The sequence below is a fragment of the Podarcis cretensis genome (genome assembly GCF_951804945.1).
Source record: "Podarcis cretensis genome assembly, chromosome: 1".
In the NCBI taxonomy this organism is placed as follows: Eukaryota; Metazoa; Chordata; class Lepidosauria; order Squamata; family Lacertidae; genus Podarcis; species Podarcis cretensis.
The window spans coordinates 25,233,240-25,255,766 of record NC_137170.1 but is presented as its reverse complement, the minus strand read 5'-3'; the positions used below and the strand labels follow the sequence as shown (position 1 = coordinate 25,255,766).

Here is a 22,527-nt window from a genome sequence, read left to right as displayed (position 1 = left end):
ATGTATATTTATGCTTGGCTTTTTGCTAGTTCAACATGACTGCTTGTCTTTCAAGCATCTGAGTGTCGGGGTAATTGCCAGCAGGCAGGGCGGGCGACCAGGCAACGACATTATATGTGCCAGCCCGTTACTCTTATCTGTGTGCTGCTCCTCAATCTTATTTCCCGATGAGATTCTGTGACTCATGTCCAGAGACACTGAGCACACATTAGCAGAGAAAGAACATCAGCAGAAGCTAGGCTCTGGGGTGTGAGTACTAAGCTACTTTATTTATATACAAAATCAGGACAAAGGAAAACATGGCTCCTCTCCTTCTTGTTCTCAGAGAGAAGAGAGAACACAAAAGCAATACAGAATAGAACTTTCGTTCACAAGACTCCAGCAATCAGTGCTGGATGTAAAACACAGACATGTGATTAAAACATTCCCACACGTCTGCACAGCGAGGGAATGGAATACAAACACTGAGTCCCTTTTCAGAAAAAGCAGAAAATAATTTGCTTTTATCTGTTTTTTTCTAGCATTTAGATAAAGATTTACATACCTGCTGTCATCTCCGCCAGCACTAACAACATATCTGTCCCCACTTGTAAAACGAATATTAGTCACGTGGGCTGAGTGACCTAAAAATCGTTTATGTTTTGCCTTTGAAATAAAACAAAATCTACATGTCATTTTCATTATTTTTAAAACGAGCCCCTAATCCCACAGTATGCATATGTAGAATTATTTTTAATCTATCTCGCCCACAACTTGCTGCTACCATCTACATTACTGCCACACTATCCCAATCTCTCCTGACCCTTTAGAAACAGAAGTGTGGTTCAGCGGCTGGATCGATTTAAAGTTTGCACTGATCCAGCTGCTGAACCACACTTCTGTTTCTATGTAGAGAACTGCAGAACAGTGATACTGCAGTTGCACATGCATTCTTTCATTTGTTCTCTCAGTGTTGTGCTCCTCCACTGGGGAACAGCACTCTGGGGCTAGGTTGAATCCAGTCTGCTACTCAACTGTCCACAAAGGGCTGCAACTGCTACTTGTTGCAGGCAGCACCTGGGCATGCAAATCCGCTTGCATCTTAGAAGGTGGGACAGCACTGCAGGCCGGCGCTGCCTTGCCCAATGTTTCCCGATGAGGGGCTGCTTCTGCTGGGAGAATATCAGATGGCTGGGAACCAAAATGGCTCTCTGATGGCCAGGAAGACTACCTGCCAAATTAGCCAATGGCCATGTCAGACCTCTTACATCTGGAATCAATAAAGTTGTGGCCTTGAGTCTTGACTGGGTCAGGTTGGCAGGGTTGCAGCACCTGGGCACGCAACAGCTACTTGCAACAGGTTAGTGGCAAGTTGTATGAATGGAGTCAGGACTGTCCCATTGACTCAAACCACCAAGCAAGCAATGTTACTTGTATCTTTCATTTTCAATCTTCAAAGGACTCCAGAGGTCCTGTTGAAGAAAACTAGGTGGTAAAGAAAAATATCCTGCAATTTTCCTTCTCCAATTTTACAGTGGTTCACCTTAGTAAAGGAGCTCTCATAATCTTCAATCAAAAGGTTCTTACAAATTTTTCTGGACAAGGGAAGTCGAACAGCTTGACCATGCCAAAGTCATCGCCTGTTACAAGGCTGATTCCCGAGTGAGAAACACAGGCACAATTTACATCGGCTTTCTCAGCATGCCTGGACCAGATTCCAACAACTTCATCTCCTAAAATGCTGAAGCAAAAGGTAGAAAATGGAGCCATTTAAAGAAACATATTTTGATCTAGAGGACTGATGTAAGTTTATTTACTTATTTAAAGTGTTTACATAGATCATTTATTCTATTAAGAGTACAGGATGATGCACAGCAATTATGTCACAGCACAAATAGTGTCAGAAAAACTACTTATACATCCATAAAACAGGAACTGCATAAATTTGGGCAGGAAATGATGTGGCATATTTTAAGAAAGCTTCAGTATGTCTGGATTTACCTGGTCCAACTGGCCCATGTTATTCTATCAATCACAGTTTGATCCAGGAGCTGTTTTCCTGAAGGCACTTCATAAACTTGCCTTTTGTAAGACCCAGTAGAGACCTATAAGAATTAGTATAGAGTGATACAATTGCAGATATTCTGATGATATTTTTGTCTTGAAATACGTTTCTGCTAAGGAACAAATAGGTCAACATATCAAGAGATACTAATCAATATAATTTTTAAAATCAACAGTAAAACTGTTGGTGTATGTACCTGATCCTATGCTATCCTGTCAACCATCCTATTCTTATTCGGCTTTGGTTTTCGCTTGACCCTTGTCATGGTAACAATTCTTAACAGAATATTCTAGGAATATAAAAAGTAGTGCATTTCTACAACACAACACAAAAGCTGAATTGTCTTTAAACTGGTTCAGACATAATGACAGCTTCTAAGTGAATAACTTGGAGCCACTCTCAAGCTTACAGTGGCACCATTCATGAGAACCAGCACCTTTGCATGGAGGTTGCAAATGTGGGTATTGGCATGATAACAATGGCTTGAAAAAGGGTTCACTAATTACACAGATCCTGGTGGCCTGGTAGACACATAGAGGCACTGGTGCTCACAAACAGAAGCTTTGCTTAACTGCGCTTCTATTTTGCAAGCCTATTTGCAGCACTGCTCCTTCCCAATGTGCTCTTTGTTATGTCTGAGCCTGTGTAACACATGAAACAAATAGGAGTTTTTAATTCCTGGAAATAAACTAACCATCAGTTCCAAGATGTATTTCTACTTACATGTGAGAGACGATAAACAGAGTAAGATATTGGAAATAGTTATTATTAATTAAATATTTATACTGCCCTTCATCCAAAGATCACAGGGAAGTTTACAATATAAAAACAAAAATACGTACCTTAGTAACAAACAAATTAATAAATTAATAAAAAAATACAGTAAAAGCTCCCAGTTATATTTACCTGAAGATAACAGCTATCTGCTGAAAAATCCATTTGAATTACAAAACTAGGAATGTCTTTGCAGTAGCTAGCTCGGTTAAGAGTAGGCCCCAATGTCAGGTCATAAAAATCCACTGCATTTTCACTGGAACCCACTGCTAAATAATGAGAATCTGGACTGAACCTATGTAGATAAACAGGTTAAATGAGTTCTTGCTGGTGACATTGTATTAAACAAATTTCAAAATATTATTTTTTTCATTTACTTTTTATGCCAGATATTTTGTAAAATGATTGTGGTATAAAATGGAGCAAAGATTTAAAGCATATGCTATATAAATATGAAATAAAAGACATTTCAATGCTGCAGTTCTACGTACATACATTTATCTTGGAGTAAGCCTCACTGAACACAGATTTACTTCTAAGTAACAATGTCATCAAATCATGCCTTTCTCATAGTATATATCAAGTGGAGTATTTCCCCCCCTTTAATCACTAACTGAACCTCTCCAAATCAAACTTGGTCATTTCTTAACAATTTTCTCTGCCACAAAATGGTTTTATTCCATTTCAAACATTTTTTCCACATCAAATAGTATCCTTTACTCTACTTGTTATGCTATTCCTGTTTTGTTCTCTGTTCATCTGTACATAGCATGGTATTCAACTACATTTTTACTCATTTAGTCATGTTCATTAATTTCAGTGGGTCTACTCTGAATAAACCTTAGTTAAACAGCACCTCAAGTATAGACTCCACAAATACCACCACTGAAACTGTCAGTAATTTATGTTCTTGAAAACCTTGGGGTTTCACTAGGGCTTTGCAAAATCTGCATATTTTTTTTTAAAAATTCTCTTTCTGGCTTGCACATGCACCCACCAAACAGGTGTCTATTTATGTCAGCGGTGTGCAGTAGAGGTTAGCAGCACAGCACAGCATTGCTGAGCTGGCTTCACACACGTCGCTGCCAATTACCATGAGGGAGAATGGCAAAGCAGTGGGGAGCTCAGTGCAGTGGGCATGAAGCGGCAGAGCCAATCCAAGGCTCCTGCCACTTACACTGTGCCAAGTTCCCTGGTACCTTGCCCCTCCCCCTCAGATTGACTGGCAGAGATGTGCAGCATCGGGAACCCAGGTGAGCAATGCAGACCCACCCCACTGGCTGCTACTGGTTGTATGTCTTAAAGGGGCCTAAATCACTCTGTTCCCTTCAAAAAATGGTGACAGGCAGTAGTGTGCACACAGTACATTCACTACCACAAGATCTTGTGATTGCCACCAGTTTGGATGGCCTTAAAAAGGAGTTTAGACAAATTCATGGAGGATAAGGCTATCAATAACTAGATCATGATGGCTTTGAATTTCCAGAATCATAGAATTGGAAGTGACCATAAAAGTCATCTAGTCCAAACCCCTGCAATACAGGAATGACCCATGACCCTGAGATTAATAGTTATTTGCTGGGGACATGACTGGACAGAGTGCTGTCACATTCATGTCTCCTTGCTGTCGCATTCATGTCCTTGTGGACTTCCCACAGGCACCTGGTTGGCCACTGTGGGGAGTCATTGCTGGCATAAATGGGACTTTGGTCTAATCTAGCAGGGGTACTCTTATGTTCTTAATGCTGCATCCTCATGCATGCACATCTACCATATCCAACAAGATGCGGATATAATTTTTAGAGAATCCAGAACCACAGCAGGTAAGGGAACATGATATCTCACCTGATGTCCTGAATGGCTGATCTTCTGTCCCTTTTCTTTCCCCATATTTTCAAAGAGTTCACTAACAAGATAATAAATTCTCCATTTTTCATGCCAATAGCCACCATGTCGCCCTCTGGACTATAAGACACAGTGCGTGCTGCGTGGCCCAAATTTACTTTGTTCACCATCTTCTGTGAGAATTGGTTTTTAAAAGGAAGCACAATTAAATGTTTCCATTTATGTACAATGAATATAGCATAGCAAGATTATGTCACGATTTATTTTTAGCTCTTACGTTTACTTAATTCCTGGAAATACATTTAAAAGAAAATATGTGCAAGTTTTCTCAGTGGATTTATTTTTAATGTATAATTTTTCTAAACAATTATATAGTCTTACTGTAATTTTTATACCTACTTTATCAGCAATATCCCAGAGTCTGACTGTCCCATCTTCTGCAGCAGAAAGGAAAACATCACGAGAAGGGTGTGTTGCTAGTCCCCAGATAGGCCCATCCATGTGACCATTAATTAGAATGTTACATGCTGCATTTTTTTCTCCAACTTCTATTATTTCAGCATTCTTTGTCCCAACAAGAATTTTCCCCTGGAACAATGTTCAGTTAATGAAAACTATTTTTAAAAATAGCATCTGTTGATGAGGGGTAACATGAATCTATGCATAGTAACTTAGAAATCATGAACATATTTCCACGAAAGGAATTGTTGAAATCATGAAAATATTAAATACTAGGGGAGCAGGATCCTTGCTCACTCTGATTGCCAACCTCCTACTATTTCCCCCATGTTAACCCCTGAGCTTCCCTTGCAACTACTAAGCTCCCTTTTCACCTTTCCAGCCCTATTTCTGAAACCCCTTTGTACTCCTTTTTTCACCTTCATACTCATTTCCATGCCTCTTCCTCCCTCCTTGTTTTTCACACCCCTTTGCACTGCCTGGTTTTCACCTCCACCTCCTTCCCCACCCGCCTTCTCCCACCTCTTTTCAAGTGTCCCTTGCACACAGACCATCCCCATTTCCATGCCACCTCCTCCTCCCTTCTATTTTGCAGCCCGCCTCCCTTTGCACACACATTCTCATTTTAAACACTGGGAAAGATTTGAGTAGAGCAAGAAGGAAATTGGGAAAGACTGTGCTGTATCCATGTTAGCTTTTTGGTGCTAGCTTGTGCTTCTGTGTTGTAGACATATTCGTTCTTTCTGCTTGTTAAAACTTAAAGAACAAAAAGATAACCCTCATTGTTCCTCCCTTTCCAATCTAATTAGATATCTCACATTGCTTTAAACCACCACTTTCTCTCTCTGTGTTTCTCCATCCCCTCTTTGCTCAAACCTCTCCTGTTGTGAAAACTGCCACTTTTCTCCTATCAGTGTTCCTCCTTTCTTTCTCTCCCTTCCTCAATACTTTCATGCACCAGAGAGGATCTCAATATTGCTAGAGTATTGCCCAAGTCAAGAAACAGCAGTGAAAGGTACAACAAAGAAACTAAATACCAAAAATGCCAACATGCGTATATGCTTCCTCAACATGTTGTGAAGGTCACCAATCTGAATGGCTTTAAATGGGGATTAGACAAAATTCATGGAGTAGTTACATGGAGTAGCTACTAATCCTGACGGCTATATGCTACCTCCACAGTCAGAGCACTGGACTACATAAGCCTTTTGTCTAACAAGCTCTTCTTATCTAATATATGAATAGAATTTTAACAGCTAAAATTGAGAGTGGCCATGCTATGATGCTTAGAAACAAACAGAAAAAATAGGTTGCTGACAAATAAGCAAAGATGATATAAAACCAATATGAATCAACATGATAGATGTTGTCATCTCTTTAAGGAGACCAGCACTTACTTTGCCTCTGCACACAGAGCGAACACAGTCAATTATCTGTCCTGTCTCTAATCTGAAGGCACGACACCGCCTTAGCTCCTGATCCCATAGTTTAACTGCTCCACCTTCTTTTGATCTAGTGAAAATAAAGAAACATTATAGAAAGAATAGATAAAATCGCTCAATGTAAAATGCATGTGTTCAAATCCCATATTCCATTCATTCAATGGATATCACAGTTGAGATTCACGAATGAATAATTAAAACCGCTATTTTAAAATATAAAATATTATGTCAGTTTTGCTATCCACAAACTATTTTGCAATGGTTTTAGCTTACTTAAGAGTACGTAATTTTTAGATTTCCACATTTGTCATAGTTGTTAAGCACATGTTTACTATTTTGTAGACGCTTCTGTTATTTTAACTATTTCATGTCACATTGTAGTTAAGGCTAATATGCTAGCCAGTGAGAGCGTGACTGCTCAACTTTTCACTCCCTTGACTTGGGTATTCATTCCCCTAATCTTAGACATAATCTAGTACATGCTTAACTCTTTCCTATGTGAGAGAAAATGACTGAGGGTACTCCTTACTTTATAATACATTTTGTTGCAGTAAGAATATAGGAAAACATAAAAAATACAAGATTATTTCTTAAAGTCAGTCACTCACTTTGAAATGATTACTTTGCTGAAAGGCTTATTAGTATTATGCTAAAGAAGATTGAGTCTAGCAGCAAACCATGCAATACTAGTGGGAAACAGGTGAAATCATTCAAATCAGTTTCCTGTTTTACTCATTGTAAATAATTAGGTAGGGAATTTTTCTAACATTTAACAAGAGTTGCCATGGTTGCTGTGTCAGTAAAAGTCGCTACTTGCTCTGCTACAGCAAATAGAGATAAATAGGTTTAGGCTGTCAATTTACTAATGTACAAATAATGAATTGTATATACAGTACTTAAAAGTAGAACTACCACAGCGTAATTTACTTCAACACATTTATGCATTCATTAATATATTTGTAAAATGTATCTGTAAGAAAATCAGACTCACGGCCTCTCCTTGCCTCCTGTTACAATTAAGCCATCTCGTAGTGTTGTGTACATTGCAAATATAGGCCCATTGTGAGCTTTGCCTACAATTCGATTCAGTATATGTTCTTTCCAAACACACACATCTCCACTGATTGTACCTGTAAATGTCAAATTATTCTGAAAAGGAGGGAGGGAATGTGTTCATCACATGATTTCAAAAGGGGGGAAATGCATATATTTATAATGAAACTACAGATGGTGCAGAGCACAGTGGACAGAATACTAACTGTGGTTAACTGCTACAAGCATTTTATACCAGTTCAAAAGATCTTCAGCAAAATGATTTATATTATCAGTTAAAAATATTGGTTTTACGGTTTCAATACTTTAATGGCCTGGAAACAAAGCACTACATTCTCCCATAGATACTTGCCTGCCAATTAAGATTGGCCCTTGTCCAGGTTTTCCTGTTCTCAAAGCCAGTTAAAAGGTCATTTTCTCTGGTAGTATCAATATGGAACTCCCTCCCCAGAAAGGTTTGCCTTGCACCTTCTTAACATTTTTTTAGGTGTCAGGAGAAGTCTGTCCTGTTCTGTTGCACTTCAGTGGCTTTCTAATGGTATTGGAGATTTTCTTGTAAATTGAGTGCTCCTCAGAGGGCACGTGTTGCAGTGAGATCATCAGGACTGACCTCACTGTTTGTTTGAGTGGGTGGGAGCGATTGGATAGCCACAACAACCCTGATTGGTGGTCCCTTGGTTGCTGGGCAAATCTGGCCAATGGGGAATTTTGTGTATTAACTGAGGGACCTTTATATACCGCTGAACATTGCATAGAGCTTCCTCTTTTCGCCTCCTGCACCGGATCACCCTCCCTATATTTAGGGTCTTGCTATGACCTTGCTATGCCGTTGTGGGTCATCTGTTTTGGGACAGGGGCCTGGTAGGAATTTTCCCATTTGGTTGATTGGCTGGTGCCACTTGGGTTTCGCCTGCCGCATAGCAAATTGTCACAATTTTGTAAGGTTTGGCAGTTAGGCATTGGTTCAAGGTGGTCCGGAGGTGGGGTTGGAATACCTGTCCCCTCCAATGCGCAAAGCTTTTCCGTTAAAGGAATCCAGGGATTCACCATGCTTTTGTCAACCCCTTTCGGGGGGGGGGTAGGGCCACGCAAGAGTCCCTGGGAGCATTTGGGGTGAGCTTGAGTCTGATTCTGGACCATTGCTCCCCCATGATGTTTACCTGTACTGACAATATGGTGGGGCCCAGTCGTCAGTGCTGCCCTGCTGCGGTCAGGTGCAGCTAGTCGGGAACCAATGCCTAAACAAACCCCTCACTATCTGTAATCAATAAAGTTGTGGCCAAAATTACGCCAATAACCTAAAAACTAAAATCCGTGTCAATTGTGTTTTTATTTTTTGGGAAGCTCCTGGGGATCTTAACACGCAATTATCGTTTATTCTGTTTTTTATGTGAGTTTTCTGCTGGTTCTGATTAGATTGTATCTGTATTTAAAACTGCATTTGACCATTCTGGCAAGATTCAAACATCATTTAATAAATAAACAAACAAATAAATAAATAATGTTCTGAGTTTATAATATAGAGGAAAAAATGTTCAGATCTGGTACTCAACTGAGGTTTCAATCAGATTCTAGCGAATTATGGATGCAGCACAATATTGGTAACTGCTCATAAAACATTCGCTCCAGAACTAGTTTTTATCAGAGAAGTCTGAATCACTACTAGAATTTTCCTCAATACCCTCAAATGTTTTTAAAAATATTTTTCTAAATAAATCAGTTTTTCTAAATACAGTATACAAAATATCTGCATTGGAAGGCGAAGTGTTTAAATACTATTCAACGGCTTCCAAAATCTATAATGCAACTTATGTTTGAGCTGCTTAGTCTTTAAAGTAGTAAAGGCAGTCATAGTTTAATGAAAACATGGAAACATCAACAGTAAAAAGAGTAACTGTAGTAAAAAGTATGTTTATTTACTTACAGCTCCAAATGCTACAGACAGCATAGTCTGCATTCGTGCATCTTCTATTGAACTTGTTTGTCCTTTTTTACTTAGAAGTGCTCTTCCAGCAAGTGTCCAGAACCTCACATGTTTTACTCCTACTGAAACAAATTGTGTGTCGGAGTCAGGCCTGAATTCTGCTACAAAAATACGCTGATTATGACCAGCTCTACTAGCGATTTTGGCACCTAATAGGAAGAATTAATTGTAATTCAAAGTCATATATAGACAATTGTATTGTACCAATAAGTAGTGATTAATGAACAAGATAAATGTGTTTTAGACAAACAAAATACCTTCCTACCTTCCTGCCATTTCCAAATGGTAATGGTATGTTCAGGATCCAGCCCTACAGACAGAAGAAGCTTGCCAGTGGCACTAAAACTGACTGAACAAACGCCTTTTGAATGGTAGCATCGCAATACAGACAATGTCTGCTTATTCATTGCATCCCATACGTGAATACAAGGTGCTGTAGCTGTACAAATATAAGAAGATCAGTAAATTATTTTGTTGGTTAAAGCTTGTAGGATTTGTAACACTTAAATAATTCAACTAACTTTAATTAAAAGAACAAAACCTGAAATTATAATCTTGCTTTCTGAAGCCAACACTGCAAAAAGTGCTCATTTGGGAAAGTATTACCCAAATCTAGAAAAGATACATCTAACAGCAGAACCTTCTTCTTCTTAAGTCTCATTCAGTTCCCCCTTAACACAAGAACAAAAAACTGAATTTTAAATTATCTATATAAAATTATACACACCCTTACATTTGTTTAATGACAAGGGAACAAAGCATGAATACAGACTGCAGTTCACAAGTTTACAATTTAGACTGCAATCCTAAGTGCACTTACTAGAGAGTAAGCCCCACAGAATTCAATAGGACTTACTTCTAAGAAGACAGAGTGAGGCCTGTACTGTTAATCTAATTTGTAATACATTGTAATACATTGCTTGTAATTGTATGAATGCCAGGTAGGAACCCAACAAGTCATCTGTGCAATAAAGTAAAGATATCTATATATGGTACAGGGGCATTCATGGGTGGTAAGAGTCTATAGAAGACTGAAATATATGAGGGAAATATGTTTTCCAGTGCATTTTTCAGCACTACACAATCCCAGGCCACACTCTGCCAGTTCTGAAATGTGCTCGATGCTGTTTTGGAATGTGACAATGGTCAACAAGGACCACAGTGGAAATCTAAAAGGCTAGGCTTCTATCCTCATCACGTGTCCTAGGAGGAACATACTATGCTGAGACATAATATCTGATTGTGCACTATAGGCTACACAAGTGGCACAAGACATTATAATCAAGGGAATCGCATAGATAAGAGTTCAGAAACAACAACAACTGCTCTACATAGGCAAGCATGTGCATTATCCTTTTCTGTCAGCTGTTTGATACACATCTATGTAATATGGCTACCTATTCATGCAAGATGAAAACAACTATACAAGATCACAGCTGAGACTATGACTTTCAAAGGAACATAATGATATTTCACAAAATGGATTTGATAGCACTGATAAGCATTCTGGATGGCTGGTAAAAACTGCATGACAATACAGTAAATGAGAAAGATGATTTCTTTATTAACTCAGTCACCAAGGCCTCTTGAGTGAATAGCTAAACAAAATAATATTTATAACAGAAACATTTGTTGTCAGCCCCAATGATTTTCCAGAAACTGAATTAATTAAAAGTTATATAAATAAGAAAATAGGTTATAAAATGTTTTATCACTTATCAAAACACTGGGGTGGTTGTGGTGGGTATAATACAATAAACTTTAGAATGTGTTAAAATTATTCTTTGACTTCATCTAAAGGAAATCTTGCATATTTATATCTTGTTGAATTTTGTGTTTAGTGCTAATGTTGTAGCATTTGATATCATGGAAATATATTCAGTTAACCTACCTACAGTACTGTGCGTAATGTCAAAAAACCTAGTTATACCTGAAGGTGTTAAAATTTAGTTTCCCTTACCTGACATATCTGCTGTGTCTCCTGTAATGGAAAAGCAGCAGAAAAATAATTACAACCAGAATGAAAATGATAACTAAAATATATGTGGTATAAAGTACAAGCTTTGGTTTCAGAATTGTTGTCTAACAATATGAACCCTGTGGCAGGTATATTAAACGGGAACTTACTATCCATATATAGTTACAGATAGGTAGCCGTGTTGGTCTGCCATAGTCAAAACAAAATAAAAAAATTCCTTCCAGTAGCACCTTAAAGACCAACTAAGTTAGTTCTAGGTATGAGCTTTCGTGTGCATGCACACAAAAGCTCATGCCTAGAACTAACTTAGTTGGTCTTTAAGGTGCTACTGGAAGGAATTTTTTTATTTTGTTTTATCCATATATAGTTAGTTGTTATTGCTTCCACTAACAGAATATACAGAGTGGCATGGAGATGCCTTTCCTTGAACAATGTTTAGTTAGAAATTAAACAAACTTGAGTGATGCTGAATTCTCAGTTGCATGGAGAGCAAAACTGTTTGGTTAGAGATGGTTTAAAATAATCTTTCTTTCAACAGTTGGGAAAAAATAGCAGAGGACTATGTGTAATGCCATGGTTTCACATTACACGAGTGAGCCTTGGACTCATCTACTTTCTTTTCCTTATCCCTCTTTCCCCTTCTGCATTAAGATTCAGTTAGTAATTTCTTATTTAAAATAGGTCATAGTTTGCTGAATGGTGGTTTACATTTGCCCTCTAATCCAGAATTGGTAAGCACAGTTTTTCGTTCAGACATGATGGCAAATTCTTTGTGCTAAACAGGACGTAAGTAATCAAACCTGAGCCTGCGGAGACATGGGGAGGAAGAATACAAGTCCACAGCACATTCCTGATCCTCCAATCCATGTTTTGTTAGATCTTAACCAACTCAATGTGTTTGTAAAAAGTATCAACATCCAAAAACGTAATAGATCCAGCAATGACCACTGTCATAATTGCCACTCTTAGTTCATAGTTCAGATCCAGATTCTACATGTGTTCTTGAATGCAGAAAGAGATCTCAAGGATGCAGCTTCAACACTCATTTAAATGAGACAAGCAGATCTACTTGTACATTCTTTTAAAGAAGCCTCCCTCTCTAGAATGAGAAGTATAGGGAATTCTGTGCATACGCTGGTGCACCTATTCTCAGATTCAATTGCTGGATCATGACATCTACCTTAAACTTGTCATTTAAACCATATCATGTTTGGATTTGAGAATCTTCCAGACTGCAGTTCAAAATTCCATCTGTTCTGGCTAAATACTTTGTGTTCTGGTACATATTTAGCATCATTTTAAATCAAATTGCAGAAATACTTTCCTACCCCAAATTATATGAGTAGCTTTTGGCAATGGTTTTTGTACAAAAGGGACCACTTTCATCCCTGCACAACTTAAATCAACCCATTTGACAATTTGTTCTGATTACTGTGCGCTGGATTGTTTATGATCACGGCTTTTCAATTAGTGCACTTTTGATTTTTATTTTGTTACATATTTTGAAAGCTCAATCTTTTTATATTATCTCTGCTTCAAAAGTGTACTGTATATTTTTCTCTTCGTTTCTCCTAAATAAGTGAATGATCATCAATGTCTATTGAAAACAGTATAATGCTGCAACAGGCAATACTTTATCACATAGCTGCACTGGGTGCATGGTAGAAAAAAACAAAAACAAAAAAAAATCCAGCCCTTAGTACTTGGCAAGATGTTACAGAGGACCAAGTTATCCTAGGGTGGCAGAGTTTGCAGGATTGTTTACATGGGCTCAGTATTGATGTGAAGGTACAACCTACACTGCTATAGCTTCTTAGTCTTCACAGAAGATATTGTGGAGTTTGTGCACAATGCATCTATCTGCAAAGCGCACAGACCTACTTTGCACCCCTAGGGGGTCCCTGCATTCCTTCGTCCATCTCATAGCAATGGGCATTTTGCTCTGTGTTGTGTATGCTGGACATGATAGTGTACATTGTGGCAGGTGTGGAATCAAAAAAGAAAATGTTTTGTGATTAAATGGGGCTCAATAGCTGTAAAAAATCATTTTGATAAATCTGCAATAAAATATAGCATTAGCATCCTTAAGCATCAATGTGTTTTTAAAATAATTTTCAGTGTTACAAGAAAAAATATAATTGGCACAGGTAACTGAGTAACATTCATACAAACAGAAGCAGCATAAGCAAATGCTTTCTTCTATCTATGAATTCACATGACTAACTGTTCATGCATATATATTAATTTCTTTTTTAAAAAATACAAACATACCTACTTGGCCAGTTGCCACAAGGTTGATAAACTTGGGGTGCTGATTTATAGTGAGGCACAAAATATCATCATTATGTTCCTGGTAAAAAGACTGAGAGCCTACAGAGACAAATACGGTATATTATTTAAAGTACAAATATCACATCTATGAGGGGAAAAGAAAAAGAGAGAGAAAATAAAAACACTGTATCAATGTCAGATGGAATCTACTGTATATGTTTCCTACCTGTTGCCACATTGTACAGAATTCCAACAGATGCAGTGTGATAAATTATATCAGCACCATCATTCAAATAGTGCACATTGTTCCTGCCATCTCTACCACGATAGCCAAACACCAGCTCCAGCACTAGATCCTAAGAAAACAGATTTATGATCACCACAAGCTTCCTTGTGAATAAAAGCTATTTCATTAATTAAAAGCAGTTTAATTAATTTAATTTTTTTTCTTTTAATGGTGTTCCAAAGCATCAAGAAAAATCCTCTAACTCACTTCACCACGTATATATTGGGGGTAAACAGGGAATATTCTGCTTACAGTATTGACCAGCCCGCAAGTTTGCCCCCAAATTCCCCTTTTATTCTGCCAGTCTGTCTGGGCTATTGAAAGATCCCTTTAAATAGATGCAGAATAAATTATCACTTATTTTGCCTGTTTGTCCACAAGGCATTTGTTTACAAAAGCTGTTTAATTAAATTTCTATTACACCCCATATTGGTTATAATGAAGTTTAAATGAGAATGTTAATAAGAATAGCACGTTTTCTTACCTCTATAGGTCTCTTTTTTTTGCCAACGTTATTTGTCTGAAGTTTTTCAGGCTGAGGCAATGCCCTACTAACTGGTGGTCTGAAACAAAGAACTGTGAATAAGAAAAGGTTGTCTGTCACCCATTCAGTACTAAAACAGCATCTTCTGAACTGTCGCCTGGGTAGAGAAAGCTGTAAGATACTTTGCTAGGACAGCCTTATAAACAAACCCTGAAAGTTATTACCCTACAAAGAAATGATACCAGTCTGCTGGGGGCTGGCAAAGAAGGGACAGAGAGGTTCATTTCTATACTGATTGAGGAGGAAGAGGCTACCCTCCTCTAGCAGTCCCTTTGTTACTATGTTGGGTACAGTGAAGTCAACAGAGTACTTCATCCCTCTTCGACCAGCTCAGTTACTCACCTGCATGGGATTCCATTCACTCTTGTGTGTGCAATTCCTAGTCACCAATGGCCACCAGACAGACACGTGCTTGAAAACAAGGCTGTGCTTGTACCATAGGGACCATTTAAAAACAGTTGCTTTATTATGTATATTTTATTACTTCTTTTGATCAATGTTGTATATTTCCACCATGTGGAAAGTAATAATCCAATGGTGCAGTGTACACATGATGGAATACATGATCTTACAAGTCATGGCTCGTAATGAACACACCCATCCATCCCCTTGTATTGTGCAAGAACACAAACCATGAGATTCACATGAAATGCTAAGTCAACACTGGTTTGTTTCCTACACTTGTTCACAGCAAAGCTATCTTTTCTGAAGGCAGCCCTGTTTAGGGAAGCTTTTAATGTTTGATTCATTACTGTATTTTATGTTTGATGTATTACTGTATTTTAATATTTTGTTGGAAGCCGCCCAGAGTGACTGGGCAAGCCCAGCCAGATGGGTGGGGTATAAATTATCATCATCATCATCATCATCATCATCATCATTAGCAGTTATGAGCTTTCTGTTGCTTTATAGCACTCATAGTTCCTCTGTTCCTAATCCCCTCATTGTTCTATTATCTGGTCAGTACAGTTTTTATTGTATGCATGCACACCATACATTCACAATACATTTAAAGCACTTGGCAAACCACAAAGAATCCTAGGAACTGTAATTTATCCCTCACAGAGGTATAGTTTCCAGCACCTATTAAAAAAAAAACTAGTTCCCAATATTCTTTGTTTTAAATGTGCTTTAAATGTATGGTGTATATGCAACATGAAATAAATAAATAAATAAATAAATAAATAAATAATATTTGTACCCCGCCCATTTGACTGGGTTGCCCCAGCCACCCAAAGACATCAAGGGCCCAACCAGAAAATCATGATTGTATTTTATAATACTTTAATGTTCAGTACCATCAAATTTTAAAACATTGCATGACATGCACTTTCCATTACTTTAATGACAAAAGCAAAGAATGAAGACAATTTGACAAGCACAGGTTGGTGATGTAACACAGACCGCTGATAAAGATCTCCAGTCTTACTGCACTACTTCTGAGACTGATGGCAGAGTATGGGGTAGAGCAATATGGAGGGGGCTAGACTCAGAGGACAAGGCATAGGCTTTGAGTGAAAGGATGGGGTTTTGTATGCTATTACTAGGCTCCTGATAAGGGAGCAGAGATCTTGGAGACCCCTCTGATCCCGGCTAAACATAAATGATATGATGACATGGCACAGGCAGTGAACATACTGTATATAACAGAGGGCTATAAAGCACAATGTTGTGGAAGCCACTGCAGAATAAGAAAGGAATGTCTGCTAAGTTTGCAAAAGGAAATCAGTTTCCAAAAGAAGTACCTTTCCTGTGCTCAGGGTTGGTATAAAGTACAAGTTAGGAATTCCTATACTTAAATTGACCCCCCCCCCCTTCTTCCTTCAATACTTAGGAATGGTAGTGGAAGTAAATAAGAGTTAAGCCTCCAAAACTGCATAACCATATGGGAACCCCTCCTGTTATGGCTAGCTGTAGATTTGTTCTCTAAAGTGTACTAGAATTCTAAGAAACTAGATGAACCAATTCACATAATTAAAACATTTCTAAAATGATACTAAATCTAAAGTTACACAAATGAGGCTGCAGGTACAAACACGTGTTTTATTTGGATATTGCAGAATTGATATCAAGGAAGCCTTATTGAACAAGAAAATCAGTAGTCCCTCACAAACTATAAAAAGTGAATGTTTATGGAAGTATGCCCAACTGTGTTCAGTGAGGCACACTTCCAGTAACTATGCAATCTTAAATAAGTTATCATCTGAAAAGAGTACACTTTTTAGACTCAAGATTCATAGCTCTTGCTTTGAGAGAGCTTTATTAAACTATGTTTTTTCAGAAAGAAGGTTGTGGGGCAGGGGTGCATTGGACTTGCCTCGGGTTGACGGGGCATCTGCTGCGACTTATCTGCTTGGGGGGGGGGAGGAACAGCTGTGGTCACTGTGGGGAAGGGGAGCAAGAAAAGGGGCTGCTTCTACATTGTGCTCCCGGAATAGCAGCAGGAGGAGTAGGAGGAGTAGGAGGAGGAGGGAGACCTGTGAGGGAGGCTCCTCGTCCCACAGCTTCCTCCTCCGGCGAGTGGCCCTGCAGTGGCGGGACCTCCAGCCAGGCCTGGGCCTGGAGGCCACTGAGGGGAGGAGAAGAAAAAGAAGGGAGGCCCAACACGGCTCTTAACTTTGCAAGGAGGAGAAGCGGGGTCTGCTCAGTCAACCAGATGCCCATCAGACTGACAGACAGACTGCTCGGCTGCTCCCTCATTGTGCCCCCCCCAAAAAAACTGGACATTTTTCAAAATTAAAAAAAAAATCACCTTTGGAATCCTAGGCATCTCTGGAGAAATCTGGATGTATGGTAACCGTAGTTAACAGCAACTGTCATTCTGGCATAGAGTTGCATTAGGCCCAAAGCTTTGTTTGGGCAATGACACAAACATGACACCCCTATGCCAACAATAACCCACGTGGATAGATATAAGGATGGATCTACATAGATATTTTAAAGAACTATGAAAAAAAGACCGCTATAAAAGCTCTCAGTGCAATTTACCATTCACTTTGGATTTCAGCTCTACAGCACCATCTGGTGCCACATTTTTATAATGCACATATAACGTTATAATTGACCCGTGTAGCTGAGTCCTAAGTTTCAGCCAAGTAAATGATACAGCCTCATACTATGGAAGGGAAAGGGGTCCCAAACTTACCATTATTTCCTTCCCCAAGGTTTTTAAGGTGGTTCCACTTCCAAGTAATATATTGGATTTATGCATACAGTTACACTTCATCTGCTAAGAGCTGATTCTAGCGCTGGTGAGGGCATGTGGTAATCCCAAGCATGCAATCCTCCCACTTCCATACTGAGGTAGTACAGCCCTCATCCTACACCTTTAAACATACTCTATTAGTTTGGGAAGCATAGATGACAATGAAACAAGTTACCAATTATTCCTCACAACAGACTCAAGATTTGCCACCGAACCTGAAAATAATAGTGACATCTATCATTCTGATGTCATTTTAAGGTAGCAGCTGCACATGGTTTAAATGAAGAAGTCAAAACTGCATCTGAAAACTGTGCTCTGTGACAGGAGAAATAACAGCTTCGGGACAGAAATAAGCGCCCATGTCAGTGAGGTAGACACAGAAAGACAATGTAAGAGAACAGAAAAGCAGAAGATTCACCAAAGCAGTGAGTGAGATTCTGAAAAGCAGCAGATGATGAACTAAACAGGTCCTAACAGATACCTCGGTACACGAAGGAAATAGTACTAATATCACTTTGAAGAGCGTAGTGCTAAATAGGTAACAAACCTATAGGCAAAGAGAACTTCCAGCAGGTTTTTGTTTAGCCAGCTACTAAATAAGGCTTCTCTCTAAATATGTTATGCTGTGAAATTAAAATAGGTGGGAATAACCATGCACTCCATCTTGAGCTGGGATATGAATGTGCTAATAAACAAAATAAATTAACTAGATTCATAGAAATTTCTATGGAAGCATATCATATGAAAATGTCCTTAATATTTTCTTGAACTTGTAATTCTACTTTATTTTATGTTAAGTATTTTTAAAATATTGTTAAATTTAGCAAATTTAATGAGGGTCAAGGTGAATAGAAGTGTTTACATTTTCAGAGTTCTATATATGTACAGAAAGTAGCATGACAGCAAGATGTTGAAGGCTGGTAGGAACATGTATATGTGTATTAGGGACACCAAAATGACAAGACAGCTTTGCGTGGAAATGGAAGATGGTGCTGAAATATGAAAAAGACATTAGCAAAGTAAAAGCATTACCTGGAACCTCTTTTCAGCAGCAGAAGGAAGAGAGAATGATTATTTATTCCAGTTTGGTTTAATGATGAATTGGTGAAAAGTGTATTTTAAGATAAGAAAACCAAGCATCTAAAATTATTTTATAGCAGAAAAGATATTATGTAGAATTGTGTTGAACTGATCCTCTGGTAATATCCAAGTGTAAGAGATTTTATTTTGCGGTTGTGTTTTTTTGTTTACAAAAGTAATATTTACAGGTATAACATGGAGAGGGATTTTTTAAAAAGCTGAGACATGATTTGCAAGAGAGGAGTAGTTTGGCAGCATAAGGAAAAGGAATAGGAAAGTGAAGGAGTGTTGGGAGAGGAAGAGTCCATAGTGTAAGGAAAATGAGAAGGAATATATTACCTCTTTTGGGGCACAAAAGAGTAAGTTTGCTAACTATTTACTCAAGTTCCTCTATTTGGCAAAGAAGGCTCATCAAGCATGCTCAAACACTGCACAATAGAACAGTGATGCAGGAGAAGAACTTTTACAAGCTTTCAGGGAAATGATGTCTAACTTGATATTCCACAGGTTTCATTAAACAAAGGCAATATAATTGCAAATAAGACAGAAAATATTTGCTCATATAGCTTTTTAGTACAGAAAAGGATGGTTTGGAAAACTCATTTTTTTCATGCTTCTGCCTGCTTACCAAGTTTCTGGATCAAATTATTGTGGGTATGCTTGGGGGTGCTCCTCTAATCATTACACTAGTCACTAATTCTCATATCAAATTCTCATTACTTTTTCATAATTCTTGACCTGTTAACAATGAGGCAGCTTTGTATTTTTTTCCCTCCTATATAGCTAATTGCAAGTACCCCAGGTGAAAACCCAAGCAGTAAACTGTACCCAAGACTCACAGGATACAATCACTCCTCCCCCTAGGTTTTGGAGGCTAGAAAAAGGGAAAGCAGAGCTGCACTTGTACCAGACTCAGCACTATCCAACAAAGGCAGTACAGAGCCACATGCCGGGTTCAAGGCTCTTAGGTTGAAACTGGGAAAAGCAGAACTGCATTCAGAATGACACTGGCAATGGGGAACTGAAGAAGTAGTGGCCAAGAAAGTGAGTGGGGCAGGAGGTGTGTGATAATCCTCTAAATAAGTATTTACATTGGTACCTCGGGTTAAGTACTTAATTCGTTCCGGAGGTCTGTACTTAACCTGAAACTGTTCTTAACCTGAAGCACCACTTTAGCTAATGGGGCCTCCTGCTGCTGCCGCGCCACCGGAGCCCGATTTCTGTTCTTATCCTGAAGCAAAGTTCTTAACCTGAAGCAATATTTCTGGCTTAGTGGAGTGTGTAACCTGAAGCGTATGTAACCTGAAGCGTATGTAACCCGAGGTACCACTGTATTTACCAAGACATGACAGGGAAATAAATCAAAGTTTTACAACAAAGACCTTAGCATACTGTTGCCATTTATATCACAACCATTAGCAGGAACGGCTTGTACACATTGGGCCATATTCAAATAAATCACAGCAGTAGTGGAAAACACTGCAATGATGCTCACTAGTGCAATGAGGCTTTCCCCCCCTTCTCCACCCCCCAACTTCCCCAGAACCAATTCTGGAGGATCAGCAGAACAGCACATACAGGGAGGAGAAGAGACATAGTCCCATCAGGTAAGCAGAAATGCTTGCACTGATGGAACAGCCTCCTTATCACTACTTTGAATACAACTCATAATAATGTAACTCTTGTATGAGTAATTTTGATGACCTGGTCCTGAGTCTATTTCCCCCTCTGTATTATATTATTATTTTATAAATCCTTTTCAAACAACTCATACAAATTCCGAAATACACAGAACAGATATATGACTTGAAAAGTGTTGTCCTGCTTTGTTGTTTATGCTTAGGTATAAATCGCAACACTGTATTTGGAGACTGAAAAAAAATCAAATATATGCAAATTCATATAGGCTATCGGTGAAATCTGAACATGTAATTCCTCAAGATTATTTATTTTAAGATACCAGCTTTTATCAATAAATTGTCATTGTTCCTTTGCTGCTTTTGTGATGAAAATCACAATACTCTACAAATTTCTATTTGCTCTACACAGAAACTGCAATAGGCACCTACGGCAGATTCTTGATTAAAGTCAGTATCAGTTGGAGAGAGTGATGTGATTTTCCAGAAACAGGCAAGGGGGAGTAGTTAACCACCTTCCTTCTGTGCCAATATCCTAATGCAGATTGCACATGCACACTTATTTTTTTTTAAAAAAGGTTAAAGATATATCATACATTTAACATCTAGTTTGGCTCTAGAATCAGCTCCTTAGACACTGAAGCTAGCAATTGAAAAAGAATGAAGGAAAGAAGAGTCAACTCCAGAATGCTGAAACTAATAGACATTGCTTATAGACACTGCTTATGACAAGTTTCCTGTCTGGTGCTGAGCTAGAAGTTATACCCTTTATGGCATACAGAAGATGTATAAGGTATGTATATTCATGGACACAAAAACTGCCATCAGAAGAATGTATCTTTTCTGTTTTTTATCAGCCTCATTTGATTGCTCTAGAAACTTTCCAATAGCAAAAAGGAAGTACCGTATTTTTCCATGTATAAGACTAGGTTTTTCCCCTAAAAAATAATGTCAAAAATTAGGGGGCGTCTTCTACACAGATACATTTTCTTAAATCTGAGTCCCCCAAAATAGGGGGTGTCTTATACATGGAAGAGTCTTATAGACAGAAGAATATGGTATATTCATTGTATCATTGTATTCCCTAGGATTTTATCTATATATGTATTACTTGACGCTTCTGTAGGTTATAATTTTCCAAATCAGATAAAATATACTTTATAGTGAATGTTTTATATATGTAAGTAAGATCTTACCTTACAACCCCTTGCCTTCACAGGAAGCATTAAAATTAAGCAGGAATATTAAAATATGAACAATATATATCAGAAATCTAGGATAAAGAAAACTGAAATTAATTCAATGGACCAAATATTTGTTAGCCGATTCTAAACTCACATTTCGTACATAGGCATTAATACCCAAGAACGAAATACAGTAAATGCATCAAGTCTAAAGGCATTTGTGTGTAAAATTCAGTGCATGTCTCTGTAAAATATCTGTAAGCAGAGGAATATTCTTTTCCGGGATGTCACTTCTGACTGTTTTCCAAAAGATGGATCTGGCATGAATGTTTGCTTCAGTTCAACCGCAGTTCAAAATGTTAAGTGAAAATTTGCCCACAAATATTTAAAGCTGCAGAATTAAACATGCCCACTTAGATGCAAGGACTGAAGATGCCTCTTGCGTACACTTCGAAAATTATTTGGCAATTATTAAAATTATTGTTTAACCCTACCTACTTCTCAAAAATTCCATCCTTTCAAATCTTCAAATATCTCAGTGCCTGGCTGCCTGCCTGCAGTTCTGGTATACAGGTAACTCGGATCAAGGATTACATTCCAGGGAAGGCACATATACGGTACACAAAACTGGATATATGTGAACCAGCTTCTTTGAACTGCCCCTGCATGAGCAATATTACCTCTCAAAGCCAGTGCACCCAAATGGGTCTTAGCGTTCTTTGCCCAGCAAGGCAGGGAACT

General features: G+C 38.4%; 1 protein-coding gene across 14 annotated transcripts in view; it reads right to left on the bottom strand.

Moving 5' to 3' along the window:
* The window catches only part of EML5 (EMAP like 5), an 80,344-nt gene that overhangs the window by 902 nt on the left and 56,915 nt on the right, over window positions 1-22,527 (bottom strand). For 3 of the 14 annotated variants that reach the window (XM_079947717.1, XM_079947725.1, XM_079947726.1), the window contains 15 exons: window positions 21,799-21,813; window positions 14,621-14,699; window positions 14,077-14,206; window positions 13,851-13,949; window positions 11,562-11,582; window positions 9,867-10,040; window positions 9,542-9,750; window positions 7,556-7,713; window positions 6,520-6,634; window positions 5,063-5,251; window positions 4,664-4,836; window positions 2,951-3,113; window positions 1,981-2,084; window positions 1,567-1,720; window positions 545-645 (listed from right to left, as the gene is read on the bottom strand). In XM_079947717.1, the coding sequence (XP_079803843.1) occupies window positions 545-645; window positions 1,567-1,720; window positions 1,981-2,084; window positions 2,951-3,113; window positions 4,664-4,836; window positions 5,063-5,251; window positions 6,520-6,634; window positions 7,556-7,713; window positions 9,542-9,750; window positions 9,867-10,040; window positions 11,562-11,582; window positions 13,851-13,949; window positions 14,077-14,206; window positions 14,621-14,699; window positions 21,799-21,813 (1,884 nt within the window). Of the gene's footprint in view, window positions 1-544; window positions 646-1,566; window positions 1,721-1,980; window positions 2,085-2,950; window positions 3,114-4,663; window positions 4,837-5,062; window positions 5,252-6,519; window positions 6,635-7,555; window positions 7,714-9,541; window positions 9,751-9,866; window positions 10,041-11,561; window positions 11,583-13,850; window positions 13,950-14,076; window positions 14,207-14,619; window positions 14,751-21,798; window positions 21,876-22,527 lie in introns of those variants that run through there. The other 11 variants (XM_079947721.1, XM_079947723.1, XM_079947720.1 and 8 more) reach the window with 11 other exon arrangements.